At 40.2% G+C, this 14,465-nt stretch overlaps 1 protein-coding gene across 1 annotated transcript in view; it reads left to right on the top strand.

Moving 5' to 3' along the window:
• LOC121955372 (MAM domain-containing glycosylphosphatidylinositol anchor protein 2-like) overlaps positions 1-2,452 on the top strand; it is a 250,182-nt gene extending 247,730 nt beyond the window's left edge. The window contains exon 18 of the mRNA XM_042503302.1: positions 1,737-2,452. Coding sequence (XP_042359236.1) covers positions 1,737-1,825 — 89 coding nt within the window. The 3' untranslated portion in view covers positions 1,826-2,452. The remainder of the gene's footprint in view (positions 1-1,736) is intronic.
• The last annotated feature ends 12,013 nt before the right edge of the window (positions 2,453-14,465 follow it).

Here is a 14,465-nt window from a genome sequence, read left to right as displayed (position 1 = left end):
TTTTCAGGTCATTCTTATTCATTTTATCACTGCGGGATTATTATTCAGGTTCTATTTCATTTGGATCCATTAGGATTCAAAGCGACAACATTAATTCATTCGGAGGATAATGCAAAGAATTATGAATTTTCAATCTCACATGATGAATGTTACATGACTTTATGGGATGTAAAAAATGAGAACACTCATGAGGGCTGATCGGAGGCGACATCTGACTGATGGGGACGGTTCAGAGTCGCTGTTTTAGGATCTGATCACTCAGGTTTGTTGTGACTTAAAGGAAGAGTTCAGCATTTCAAAGAATACATTTATTTGCTTTCTTTCCGAGAGTCAGATGGAAAGATCGATACCAGTCTCATGGCTGTCTGTAAAATCTGAAACTGGAGCCACGAGACGATTAGCCTAGCTTAAGTATTTTACCAATATAAAGAGGGTCCTAGTTAGTTTAGATCTTTATTTCGTACATGCCAAATAAAATGGGAGAATGAAATAAAATATAAGCAAGAAAAATAATACACCAGAATGCCCATTGCCCCATGTGTTTCATGGCAAAAAAAGAAGGAGGAAGTGAATACTTATCAAATACTACCTTTTTCAGTTTTATAAAAAAAATAAGAATCATTTTAAACATGCATATCCTTATTTCTGCCCTAATATTCACCATACACACCTTGATCACATCAAACAAAAATTAAGACAAACCAAGAACAGATGGCATAAAGTAGGACGTCTCTGCAGTGGGAAGATGGTGCCACACACCCAGAGAAAAAAAAAAAAGGATTGTGGTATTCACTTTTGTTTAAGAGGTAGAAAACCTACAAGTACCATAATGCACTGCACCGCACCAGGCCAGTAAATGGTCCCTCTGGTTGTTGACATGATGCATGATGGGCAGTTAAACAATCTCGTATCACAGTTAAACATTAAGATAAAACATGTTTCTGGAAACATTTGAGGTGTAAAAAATGCAACTCAATAACAAAACCTTGGCTGATATTTGATCAATGCTGCCTTGTTTTTCCTGTTTGATCTCTCTATTTTTATCTTTTCACTGTGAAGGAAACAGCATGGTACCTACTTCCTGTTCACAATCTCTCCCTATTACAGCTAAATGCAGCAGTAAAATAAATTTCTGAAAACATTTCAGGCGAGAAATCAGCAGTGCAGGAACATCATTTTGGTTTATATTTGCTCAGCACTGACTAGTTTTACAGCAGAGCTGCTGATCGTTAGATGGAGGGAAGCCTGCATCAGAACAAACAACTAAATCTGCCGACTAGAACTTTTATTTTGTGTTTGTACATAAATCAAAGAATGAAAGAAAAACAACAGTTTGTGGTGGGGGTTTGGGTGGGGGGCTACCTAAACGACAGAAGAGGTCGATTACCAAATATTTTCAAGACAATTTATATGATCGGCCCCAAAAAGACATTTATTTCCATTCTAACCGTTGCAGTTTTGAACACTTCCTTCAAGTTATGAAATAGTTCTGTTCCAAAACTACCTTGTTAGGTTTTAATACACCACAGTTTGGCATTAAATAAATACTTTGGTCAGATACTGAATCAGTGACACGAATCTTAAAAGTGTCTTGACTGTTTAGATCTTCTGTGCTGCCGGGGCGACGATGTGCATAAAGCATCCATGTTTTCACAGACTTGGATGTCTGGTGCGCTGAAGCATAAAACCATGTGGTGTTAATTCCAGTTCTGTTTCTTTTACTTTTTTTGTTGCAGATCTCAGCTCCACGGACCCGCTCACATCCTCCCATATATGGCTGCTATGCATCACCTTGGTGATGACCCTCCTGGAAGGTCAGAGGTGACCCTTCTCTCCGTCACCTCAGAGGCGAATATTCAGACCCACCGTCTGTGAACTATACCCTCGGCATCCAATCACCAAAGATTCATGCATCCTGAAAGCAGCAGGGGTCCCCTGACAGACCACGGAGCGGCCGGAATTAACAAAGGACGGAAAAAATAAAAAAGTTACACAAAAAGTAATAAAGAAGATGCGCTAATTTTTTTAAAAGAGACCTCTTTTACAGAAAACGCTCCTCGGTGCGGGACTCTGGACGTCTTTACGAGCACAAAGACAGGTGGGCGGCGAACGAGCCCCGGACTTTGGCGAAAGAGTTCACAAGCGTCGAGGGAGGACAGTTTGTAAAGCACAAGAACAATTTTATGAAGCTATGAAAATACTTTTGGAAGGCGGCGGAGTATAGACACTGCTGACTTTTTGAAGAGGACACTTCCCTGCTTACAAACACATCGGAATCAGACCTTTCTCTGTGTATCTTTATCTTCATTTTCTCGCACCAGATGCCAATCACCGACACTTGTTTTTCACTCTCGCCCGGCCTCACGTCACACCTCAGCATTTCTTTATCTGCTTGGTGCTGTACTGTAGAAAAACAAGGACTCTGGCAACATTTAGTTCTGTCTGCTTACCCCCCCCCCCCCCCTGTAGCTGCCTATGTATCTATTAACACTGTGCTCACGAGTCCAAGTGGCCAACCGACGGTATGGTGGCAGAAGGATCAGCGGAGGTGTAGAGGAGGAGCGCAGGAGCTGGAATGAGAGAGGAGGAACAGGCAGAGAGGAGAGAGAGGTCCGATCAGTGAGGCCTGACTCGAATATTCAGTCGGCGGTCCGCCTGTGGAACAGAAGCCACTTTACTTTCTGCCATGAAACAAAGTGCCTTCAGATTACAAACCGAATCGTGAGCCTGGGTGTTAATCAACATCGAACACATCTCTGTTCATGTTTCCTCTGATGGGCTATTTTCTACATGTTTCTTTTGCCCCACAAGTGCTGACGGGAGGGCATGCGTGTTCAGAGGGGGTGCGGCTCCACCTAACTCCTTGTTTGTGTGTGTGTGTGAGTGTGTATGTGTGTGTGTTTGTGTGCGTGCATGCGCCTAATGCCTATGCCTAGTTCAACGTGAGGGCAGCTGACCAGAAACAATTTGGACGAAAACGGCGGTGAAAATGAGGCTCTGGATTTCGCAGAAAGACACGCAGGAGGATCAAGACACTTTGTCGAATGAATATCCCACTCTCTCTTCCCATCCTTCCCTGCGGGCGAGCATTTTTTAACAAAAAAAAAGAACAACTGCTGACTAAATCATTGTACAGGGAGGAGACTTTGCAGGCTCGTCATTCGGGCGATAAGGCCTCGCCCCACTATCCTCCGCCATTTCTATGGAACAATACGAAAATAAAAGATAATAATGACCATAATAATAGTCATGATATTTTATTACTCTAGCGAGAATGTTTCTCTGCTTTTACACAAACTGTGAAGATTGACTGTGGAAGATCTACCTGAGACCATAACCTTAACCAGCGGGGTTTTTAAAAAATGTATTGTAAAAAAGAGAAAACAAGAAAATTCCGTTCATTGTTGGTTATGACAAAATGTTTTGAGGACTTGTGTCTTGTTTCTTATTTTTTCTGTTGAAGATGACTTAACTTCCTTTCTTCTTCTTGTTGTCTCCCTTTGCATTGCTTAAGTATCCAAGCTGACGGAAGCATAAGAAGTAAAACCAATTTGGTAACTGTATAACTTGTAAATGTTAAAGAAGCTCTATTCAAAGGTTTATGATAAATGTTTTATGTTGGAGTACAGGAAGCACAACATACAGTTTAAGGTCTCAACATATTAAAAATCCATTTTATATTTCTCTGCACATACGTGACCTACTTCCACAGGCTTTCCAAACACAAGTCCACGTTTGACAGCATTTTTTACTCGTTACATTCATATTTATAGCGCAACCAGAACACTACAGGACACAAAGGGAACCCAGGGTATGAATGAAGTCTTCAGACTGGGTGTCAGCTTGGTGTTGTGGTTGTTCAGCATATGTAGCCTCTCCTGTGGAAGCCTGGGTTTGGGTCATGTACATGTGTGAGCATAAAGCTGTGTACAATAGGTGTGATAAGAAACTGATACATGTAAAGAAGATAAATACGCTACGCAAAACAGAGCAGACTGATGAGCATTTCAGGGCATCCTTATAAAACCATCACGGTCTGTGTGATGTTATTACAGAGACATAATCACAGCTATTATCTGCGACCCATTTCTGGTTTTTTTTCTTTCATTTCTGTGTTTTTTTGTTTCCGTACAGCCCAGATCACAATGAATGTAAATGGAGTTCTGGGGGGAGTTCTTTTTTTACAGTCTTATAGATGTAACGTTTTACTAAAACATATGTTTTTTTGTGTGCTTTTGATGATGAGAACTTTCAGACTTTCATAGGTTGTTTTGGACACGTCAAGAACATGACTGACTTTGACACAATTTCCAAAAAAAACAATTAAAGATAAAATACCCATTAGCTAGCTGCTATATCCTCCTGCGGTATAGTGAGTAACGAAAAGTGCCAAAGTGCCCCGTGCAGTTGTCACTGTTAATATGGATATGAGTTGAGGATATTTGGGTAACTGTTCCTTTTATGGCCTCCCTGAGCACCTGGTCAGTTTTCATGTAATAGTAGCTACACCTCTAACGAATGATTAAAAATTACAGCTGAATTTAAATGGAAGAACGCCTTTGGTATCACTTTGGTGTCAAGGTCAAACGTTTTACAGAAATAGACATTTTTGGAATTTAAAGGGGGCAGCCCCTTTAAATTCAGAGGTTCTTATCATTAGTCAGAGACCTCTCAGTTGACTGAGATTGCTTCAAGTGGAGCAGTTTTTGGTTTGTTTTTTTGGTTTGGTTTGCTAGTCAGCATGCTGTGCAGTGGACTTCTGGAGACGATTTGGTCCCCAGATTTTGCTGTCAGTTATAGACCTCTCAGTTGACTGAGATTGCTTCAGATCGAGCAGTCTTTTTTTGTTGTTGTTTTTATTGTTTTTGCTAGTCAGCGTGCTTTGCAGTGGACTTCTGGGGAGGATTTGGTCCCCAGATTTTGCTGGGGAGTGAATGCTCTTAATTTACACGCTGCTCTTTGGCACAATGACAATGTACCCTGCCGACATTTGTATGTGGGGCCCATGTGGGTAGTAATTGGGCAGAAAATGGCCCCATACCAGTAGTCCACTTGGGTGGGTTTACCTTGGTTGGCCCCACGTGAATTATGCTAGGGCTACCTGGGTACCAAGTGGGTGTGGGCCCAAGACCTGGGGCCCACTTGGGAAAAACTCACCCATGTGGGCAATTGTCATGGAGCCATTATGGAACCCGGGGAAAATCCTATATAGGGCCCATTTTTCAGCCCAAATACGACTAACATTGGCCTCACATACAAATGTTGACTGGGCATTGGCCGTGATGACAAATATGCCCCGCATGAGTCCGGAAACGAGCATGGAAGGCATGAAAATGGAAAATGTGCTAATAACTTAATAATTGCTGTGTTTACTTGCAAGCCAGCTAACATTAGCCAGCTAGTTAGCTTTCTGTGTGTCTCACATCTGGCACAGCCGACATTCAGCACAAATATCATTGCAGCAGGCAATAGTCACTCGCCTGCATTCACTCATATGACTGTAGCCTCACCCAAACCAATTTCACTCCTATTGCCTACAAAAAAAATCCAACCGATGATGGCAGAAGAGTACTAGTGCATCAGATGGAAAGTATGGCGCATCATGCTTTTGCCATTCCTAGGAAATAAGTTTGACTCACTATATAGAGAGTTGTTTTAATGCATAAACAAATACTTCCCTAAAATGTCAAACTATTGTTATAAAATAGCAGCCTGAGTTTGAACGTTTGCTTCCGTATATTCTCCATACAGTCAAACTAGTTTTGTGTGTGTTTGAATTACATCAGCGTTAACCTTTCAAAACTATGGCAGACTTTATCAAACTTTTATGGAGTGTATTATTAAATTCTGGGTACATTCATACATATCTGCAAAACTTTCATCTCTGCAAAGGAAATATTGTCACATTTCCCAAAACGGCAGCTGAAAAAAAGGAACCATTGTTTGTTTTCTTGGTATTACAGCTCTCACCATATCCTTTATTTCCATTTCTGTGCAGTCACACGCCCTGTGTCAGCCTGTGCCCTTTGTGTACACCCGAGCTGTGAGTCTGGTGAGTAGCTTACACACTCAGCTCAGCTCTATTTATTGATAAAAGTCCTCTAAGCCACTTCAAAGTACAATTGTAGGGGATTAACAGTTTTTGAATATGTAAACAGTGTTGTGTTTACCGACTTTATTTTGATGATTAGAGGCTTCTGTAGTCGTGGAAGGTGTGAAGTGTTCGTATAAACTAACGAGGGGGGAATGGGTTTGAGGTATTTCTGTTTCTGATTAGTTTGGGAGCCGAATGTGTCCATGTGTGCCAAGTGTTTCATCACTGTGCCCGGGCGCGAGACGTTTCGTGAGTGTTGTTTTTCCCACCCGCACGTACAGTATGAGATGTTTCTCACAGGAGCCACTTCGGTTCGACACTCGTGCAGGAGTTTGCAGTTGTGGTGAAAGTGCCGTGAATTTTAATAGAGGGTAACACAAATAAAACAATGGTACCTTTTTTTTTCTCCTTTTTGGAAGACTGTTTCAGGAATCTATTAAGCTCTGTACTTGAAAACACTTTAACAAAAACATAAAATTTAAGGGTCTCTATTTTTGGAATATTTAGGTACTGCAATCTAATAGAACTGCCTTTTAGTAAATACAACATTCTCAAATAGAGGAAAGCTTTAGTGCAGGCACAGCACTGAAGTCACAATTGCATCAGCCGTTGCTTTAACCACCGGCTTAATTACCAGCTGACTAGCAATATCCAATCACATTCATGCAGATGTGAAGCGTAAAAATCTCTTTGCAGCTCCCTCCAAGACCCAAACCTCCTCATCATGTTCCTATATTCTAGCCGTTTTTAATTTTGCAAAGTTTAAGGCTAACTTATGTGTGTATTAAGGTTTGTGAATCTATGTTGCTGCTCAGAATCTTTTTGAGCTGCCACAAACAGCAGAGATTTTTCTACGATTGATTTATGGCCAACTCTGATTTATGACATTTGAGTGCAAAGTATTAATAATATACATATTGTGTATGTAACGGTTGAAATCTGAGTATTGCAATTGAATTTGGTTATTGGCTGATCCTGGTAGCAGGAGCCTGCTTTCATCACCAACTGAGCTCCATGTCGCCGTCCTGTAGTCACCCTCTCACAAACCAACTACTCTGTGTGTTCAGGGGGCAGGGAGGTGTTGTGGATCAAGAGGCGGCATGATTGGGTAACTGGGCGGGTCTTAGCCCCCTCTCGGCCCTGCTTATTTTTGAGACTTTTTCACATTCAAAGCACTCAAGCCAAAAGTCAGGGTTAACTTACTCTTTAATTATTTGCTGAAAATCTTCAACCTTGACTTGAAGTGATTAAGATTACGTTTTGTATGAGGCTCTTATCCATAGTCAGTGCATTACATTACATTTTACATGTTTTCATTTTGGAGAAGAAGGCCGACAGAATGTATTTTAGCCAACCTGCAACATCCAAGGCTGAAAAATGAAGCCAGTGCGAAAAACTGCAGTTCACTGTGAATAACCACTTGAGGTTCGCTCCAGAAGAGAGTCCATCTCCATAGACCCCATAGTGATGTGAGAACACCCAACTTTACAGCAGAAATAATCATGTTTACAGCCTGGTACAAAAAAAGGTACAGTGTCTATGACTGATTCCAACTTTTTTTTTAATTAAGACCCAAAAATTAAGGGCCCATATTAAGGGGCAGGGCCACTTGAATGACAGGCTGCCTGCAAGACGTTGCTACAGTCGATGATTTAGATTCGCCCCTCGCTCCACAGCGCCGAACTTTTGTCGATATATGTCGTCAGTTTAGTCTGGTGGCTTTATTGTGAGCATAGATGGATAAATGAGGCCGTTAATGGTTTCTGTTAGCAAGGTAAAGCAGTGAAAATACTCTAAATATAACGTACACTTGATTTGTTGTAGATTATTTTTCAGGTGGCTAAAATATGTTTTTCTTCTAAGCCGTCTACAGCACTGTATTGATTAGCTTTCATGTTGGACTCCAGCCAGCGTCTTCAGTCTGCGTATGTACCACCCGACATCTACTGTATTAATACACTGACCATGGATAAGTACCTCACTCAGCCCACCTTCAAAAAGTCCCAACTAACCTGTCAAAAGTTAAGTTAAAAAGTGCACAGCCTGAAATTACACCACAGAATTCAGTCAACAGACACAAAAAACGAAAGTACTGAACCCTGCTGTTTTTACAAATACTGAACATTGTAAATGTGGTGTTTGGGTGAGTTGTATTGCATTGCACTACATCGTACTGGTCACACCAGAAATTGCCTTTTTCTTTGTAACACTGCTGCAAACAAACGGCGAGTCGGTCTTTATTGCATGGGAAAAGGCATCGGCCATTTGGTAGGTGGGAGGAGGGAAACATCGTTACAGTTACAGAGACAGAAATAGTGTTTTCATTCTGAAATGCAGTTTTACTTTCTTTACTGAGAAAATGACACGTCCGACTTGCTTGTAACATAAACTGTACATGTTGGTCCTAATTGAACTGAGAAGGAAATAACCTTTTAATGTAAAGAAACAAACAAGGTCTTTTTTTTTCAGTGCCGTTTCTTCTGCGTGTTGACAAATACACAAAAGAATGATGCAGTTGTGCATGAGTGTACCAGTGCTCACATTAAAACCATTAAAATGGAGCTGCTGTAGCATTAAAAGGACGTGGCCTGTGAGGGTTTGTGCCGGCTGCAGATTGAACATAATTGCTGCAACATGATGCAGTGTGCTGAAACTATTTCCCAGGTTCTTTGGTGAATTTGATTAAACCTATCCATGTGAGTAGAACCATGACCAGTTGCTATGTGAGGAAATGTAATTTAAAACAAAGTATTGCCTTAATTCCTAGAAAGTGCATACCTTGTAATATTCTAAACTACAAGTGGGAAAGATTTGCTTGAAGTTCCTTTCTGCTAAACTTCTGGAAAGGTGTTTTCTTTTTTTTTTTGTGAGGTGATTCAGCTGTAATTTTCACCTTCTTACTTATAGCTGTACGGTGGCCCTGAGGGTCAAAACACTACAACGTTTCTCAAAACAAAACATTTCCTAAAACAAACCATTTCAGAGAACAACATAACGTTTCCCAAAACACATTTACCAGAACAAAATATTTTCCAAAACATCACATTTCAGAAAACAAAATAACATTTTCAAAAACAAAACCAAATTCCAGAAAACAAAACAAACATGAAAAGGTAGGTACGATTGAGTGATGACTCCTCGTTGCTGATAACAAACAGAAGTACTTTTTCTTCACTTTGATTTCTGACGGGATGCCTTGGCCCTCACAGGTCGGGAATATTAAATCAAATAAAACTTTATTTATCCTAAAGAGAAGCTGCAGCAGTGTGCGTAGCTGTTACCTCGCAGTTCCTTTCGCCAAACTTCAGCCGATGAAACTGTTTTTTCTGTGAAATGAGCGGCCGACACCTGAAGGCAAATGTTACTATGTTTTCCGAAATGATGTTTTGTTTTCTGAAATGTTGAAGTGTTTTGACCCTCAGGGCCACCGTATAATTACCTGATGTATTATTCTTACCGTGTATTTAAACACTGAAAACAGAGCACTTCGGGGGTCTCTAAAAGGAACAGTCCCAACATTTATTTCTGAGTGGAAACGTTGTCATTTTCTGTTCAACCTAAGAAGGGCTTTGTCACATTGTGCCATTCGTCGCGCTTTTTAGCTCCCCGAATAAGTTCCACTAGCATGATATAATTGCAGCTGGTAGCCCCAATTATCACTACACACACCCTGCTTTCTTGGTATTGATTCAGCAAAGAGAGCTGGTGCCAGCAGTGGAGGGGTGGGGGGGGGTGCACTGCGGTTCGGCACGACCAGCACCGTCTCTGAGAATTGGCAGTCACAGTGAATTTGGCAGAAAAGTGTTCATACGAGGGAACAAACGTCTGTCACATAAAACCCTGAAACATTACCACTGTGTTGAATGTGTTTTCAAGAGTAAAATTGCCATCTTAATGCGGCGAGTTTCTTTTCACGTTGGCACAGTGGCGAGGCAGCGGTGAGTGACTCCTCGACAGGAGGCTGACTGCAGTCTCACTAAATAACTGGGAGAGGTAGACACATTTCAGAGATCTCATTTTACTCTGTCAGGGAAGAAGCACTGTGTCGCTATTTGATGGAACGGCTGCTCAGTGTGACAACTTTACCAGGGGGAAAACTGCCACCTCTTGGTACCTCATTGTCTCTCGCGTTGGAGTGAATCTCAAGATGGAATCGCAGGCCGGGCGAGAGCATTTTGCATTTTTTCTTGTCCAGTTATTTACCGTCAGTGCAGCCGACTGCGCGCAGGATGACAAAATGAAACGTCCCCCCTCGCTCTTGGAAAGACCCCTGGAATTAATGAAATGCGATGCTGTTGAGAAAGCTGTGTTTCAGTGATGTTATTTATCTTGTTCCGTGCCGACACCCTGTAATGATGACCTGTCACTCTTCTCTGTTTTGTGCTCTATATTTATATATGATCAGGCTTCTTTTTCACTGTATTTCTTTGGATTTATCACCCATTTTTTGTGCCATACCTGCAACTAATGAAAAAATAAAGAAAAGGAATATTTTATGGGTTGTGTTGAATAAATTTTACCCCGTTTACTGTAGTGACACTCTTACAGCCCGCAGGCCAAATCTGGCCTCCGGTCGGGTGCCGAGTGGCCCCCCAAACATTTTCTAAATCACATTAAAAATAAAGTGATTCACACTGGGAATTGTTTTTGTACTTTTAGTATACATGAGGTGCCAGAGTTCATAAAACAGCATCAAAATAGTTTGTTTTTAGCTTGTTTTTCAAAAAAGTGCCGAAGGATCCCCCGTAACCCTTGACAGAGGTCCTGGCTAAGCCCCTAATGTCCTAAAATCTTAGAAATGTCTAAAAAAATCCCAGAAACATCATACAATGCTTAACATGTCCTAAAATCCTACACACGTTTAAATTGCAGAAACATCTTAAAATCCTAGAAACAGACTAAAATCCTAAAAAAAAAAACTAAAATCGGAGAAATGTCCAAAAATCATAGAAATGTCTTTAAGTCCGAGAAATGTCCGAAAATCCTAGAAGCGTCCAAAATTCTGAGAAATGTCCTTAAATTGTAGGAATGTGCCTAAATTATAGAAACATCTTATATTTTAGAAATGCCCTAAAATCAGAGAAATGTCCAAAAATCCTAGAAGCGTCCAAAATTCTGAGAAATGTCCCAAATTTTAGAAACATCCAAACATCCTAGAGACGTCCCAAAATCCGAGAGGTGTCATAAAATCCTAGAAACCTACTTAAATCATAGAAATGTCCTGAAATCCTACAAGAGTCCAAAAATCCTAGAAATACCATAAAATCGAGGAAATGTCCAAAAATCCTAAAATCACAGACATGTTTGGGGCTGTTTTCTTGTCATTTTGCAAAAGCGGCCCACCAGCCAGGCCAGCTGCGTGTCCCTGCCGTACAGTACGAGAACAGCGCGAAAGAAAAGGACAGAATAGAACAAAATGTCCCACATTACGCGCTCTAACACAAATCCTCTTGTTTCTGTGGCTCGCCTGCACTTGACACCTCTGTCCCCGTAGTTTTTCAAAGGGAAAGCTAAGTTATTCCCGCAGTGACCACCTGTCTCCCGCTCAAAGAGGCTGGAAACAAAAGCTTTTGTGTTGTGCAAATTGTCCTTTTGACAGTACTCCCCAGTTTGCGTTTCTTCTGAGGAGCTAGCATGCTTGCTTTCCTCTCAGAGCTGAGAGCATGTGAGTGATTGTGGCGAGAAAAGGACATCTGAGGGAAAGACTGAGGAATAACAATGGTGTGCGGAGGGGCTTGAAAGTCATCCAAAGGTTAGCCAGCAGGGGCCTCCCGACTGAGGAGAGCTTACAGAGCTGGAGCTACTGTACACAGAGAGAAACGACTTTTCCCCACGCAGGCCGGCTCTTTGATATGCTAAACACGCAAGAAAACAAACTTTATCCTTTGTTAATTTTGAATCACAAGGTCAGAAAAAATGTGACGATGTGGACTCATGTTGACAATAATATGTGAGATTTTTAAAGGGACAGTTCACCCCAAAATCAACAATACTGTTACATGTTTTTCCTCTTACCTGTAGTGCTGTTTATCAGTTCAGATTGGATGTGAGTCGCAGAGTGTTGGATTGCTGCCTTCTCTCCAAAATAATGGAACTAGACTGCACTCGGCTTGTGGTGCTCAAACACCAAAAAAAAAAAAAAAAAGAAATGAAAAAGTCAACAGTAATGTGTCTTTACCAGAAATCACGACCCGGGTTACTCAAGATAATCCACAAACTTTGTTTCATGTAGGAACTATTTTCTTGTCACCAAACTACGTCCGCCAATAATAATAAACAGGTGAATTAAAAAATTCATCATCAGATTCCTTTCAGTTTCACTTCCGCTAATAGACCTTATATATATATATATATATATATATATATATATATATGTATATATATATATATATATATTTATTTATTTATTTATTTATTTATTTATTTATTTATTTATTTATTTATTTATTTATTTATTTATTTTAGTGTCATGCCATCCCTCATTGTATTATATGACACTTTTGCAGATGCACAATAGTCCATAGTGCATGTTTTCATTACATGAAGACATTTCCAGTATTGCTGGCAAAAAAAAAAAAATCATAATTACAGCTGAACAGATACAAAAATTTACAAAGAAAAGAAGAGAAATTAAACTAAAATGATAATAATGATAATAATAATGAATACATTGGCAATATATATATATATATATATATAGAGAGAGAGAGATACATATAATTATTATTATTATTTGTGAACTGTGACTGCATGGGAAAAAATGCTTTTTTGGCAAGGTATAAACCAGTTAAACATAAAAAGTAGTTATGTTAAACATGATACAGATCTTTTTTTTTTAAGTTAAATCATTGAGTGACTGTGACTGTGTTGCAATTATCTGCAGAAAACGCCTTCAGCTCACAGACTTGAGTCTGCAGGTATTTAATTTTTTTATTTATATGTATTTCTGATGATTTGTAAGAAGCAGTTTAGCGCTCTTCCTGACAGCTTTCCCTCGCGCGACGTCAACTGTTACTAATACTAAGAAGAGAAGAAGAGCGCGAGGAACTACTCATGTAAACAGCAGGTATGTGTTTTTTTAGAGATGGCAAATTCAACACTTTGAAACATTTTGAAACCGGTTCGCTCCACATTGGCATCTGCTGATAGAAGTTTGCATTGCACCCATTGATCATGTTTTTGTTGTAAGCTCAAAGACCAGCCCAAAAGCCTGTAGGCTATAATTAAGTTATATGTATCTATATATATATCTATAAATATATGTGTGTGTATATCTATTTAAATATGGTATATTATTATATTATATGTATGTTTGTATCTATCAATCTATATATCTTTCTATCAATCGACCAACAACTCAGCTCAATTCCTACAAATCTCTCTCACACCCGCATTTCCCGCCGTCTTTTCCAAATTCTCTGTCCGGGTTTGGTACATGGATCTATCAGGTTCATTGATCTGTGATCAGGTTTGGTACATTGATCTATCAGGTTCATGGATCAATGATCAGGTTTGGTACATGGATCTATAGGTTCATTGATCTATGATCAGGTTTGATACATGAATCTATCAGGTTCATGGATCAATGATCAGGTTTGGTACATGAATCTATCAGATTCATTGATCTATGATCAGGTTTGGTACATGGATCTATCGGGTTCATTGATCTATGATCAGGTTTGGTACATGGATCTATCGGGTTCATTGATCTATGATCAGTTTTGGTACATGGATCTTCAGGTTCATTGATCTATGATCAGGTTTGGTACATGGATCTATTGGGTTCATGGATCAATGATCAGGTTTGGTACATGGATCTATCAGGTTCATTGATCTATGATCAGGTTTGGTACATGAATCTATCGGGTTCATGGATCAATTATCCGGTTTGGTACCGATCACGTGATGTTTCAAAACACGCCTCGAGCTACGTGTGGAAGCCGGAAGTGACGAAACATTTGGAAACATTTCTCTGGTGTGGAATTTGCCATCTGTAGTTTTTTAGTGTTATTTTTATGTTTTTGTTTTGAACTTTGTCTTTAAGGTCACAGCTGGAGATTTTCACTTCCTCCGTCGCTGCGGTGGACCCTGCAGCTGCCTGGGAGATGAACAGTATTAAACACTGACGTCATAACGTTATGGAGACAGCAGCACGTGGAGATGGACGGAGTTAGACGGTTGCCCTAGTTACCGATCACCTGTGTGTTAGCCTGTTAGCCGTGCTAATCGGATGTCCGGGTTAGCTGCTGCTGTTTGCCCGGTTTAAGATGCCTTTGTCCATCCGGTAATCCAGTAAAGTGTACACTTCTCACTGCCATTTTATTCAAATTTAAATATCACAAATAGTGAAGTGATGAGGTGCATATTGTAA

The sequence above is a fragment of the Plectropomus leopardus genome, chromosome 16 (assembly GCF_008729295.1).
Source record: "Plectropomus leopardus isolate mb chromosome 16, YSFRI_Pleo_2.0, whole genome shotgun sequence".
Taxonomy (NCBI): Eukaryota; Metazoa; Chordata; class Actinopteri; order Perciformes; family Serranidae; genus Plectropomus; species Plectropomus leopardus.
Note: the sequence above shows the minus strand (reverse complement) of the source record. Positions and strands in the feature narration are given on the sequence as shown.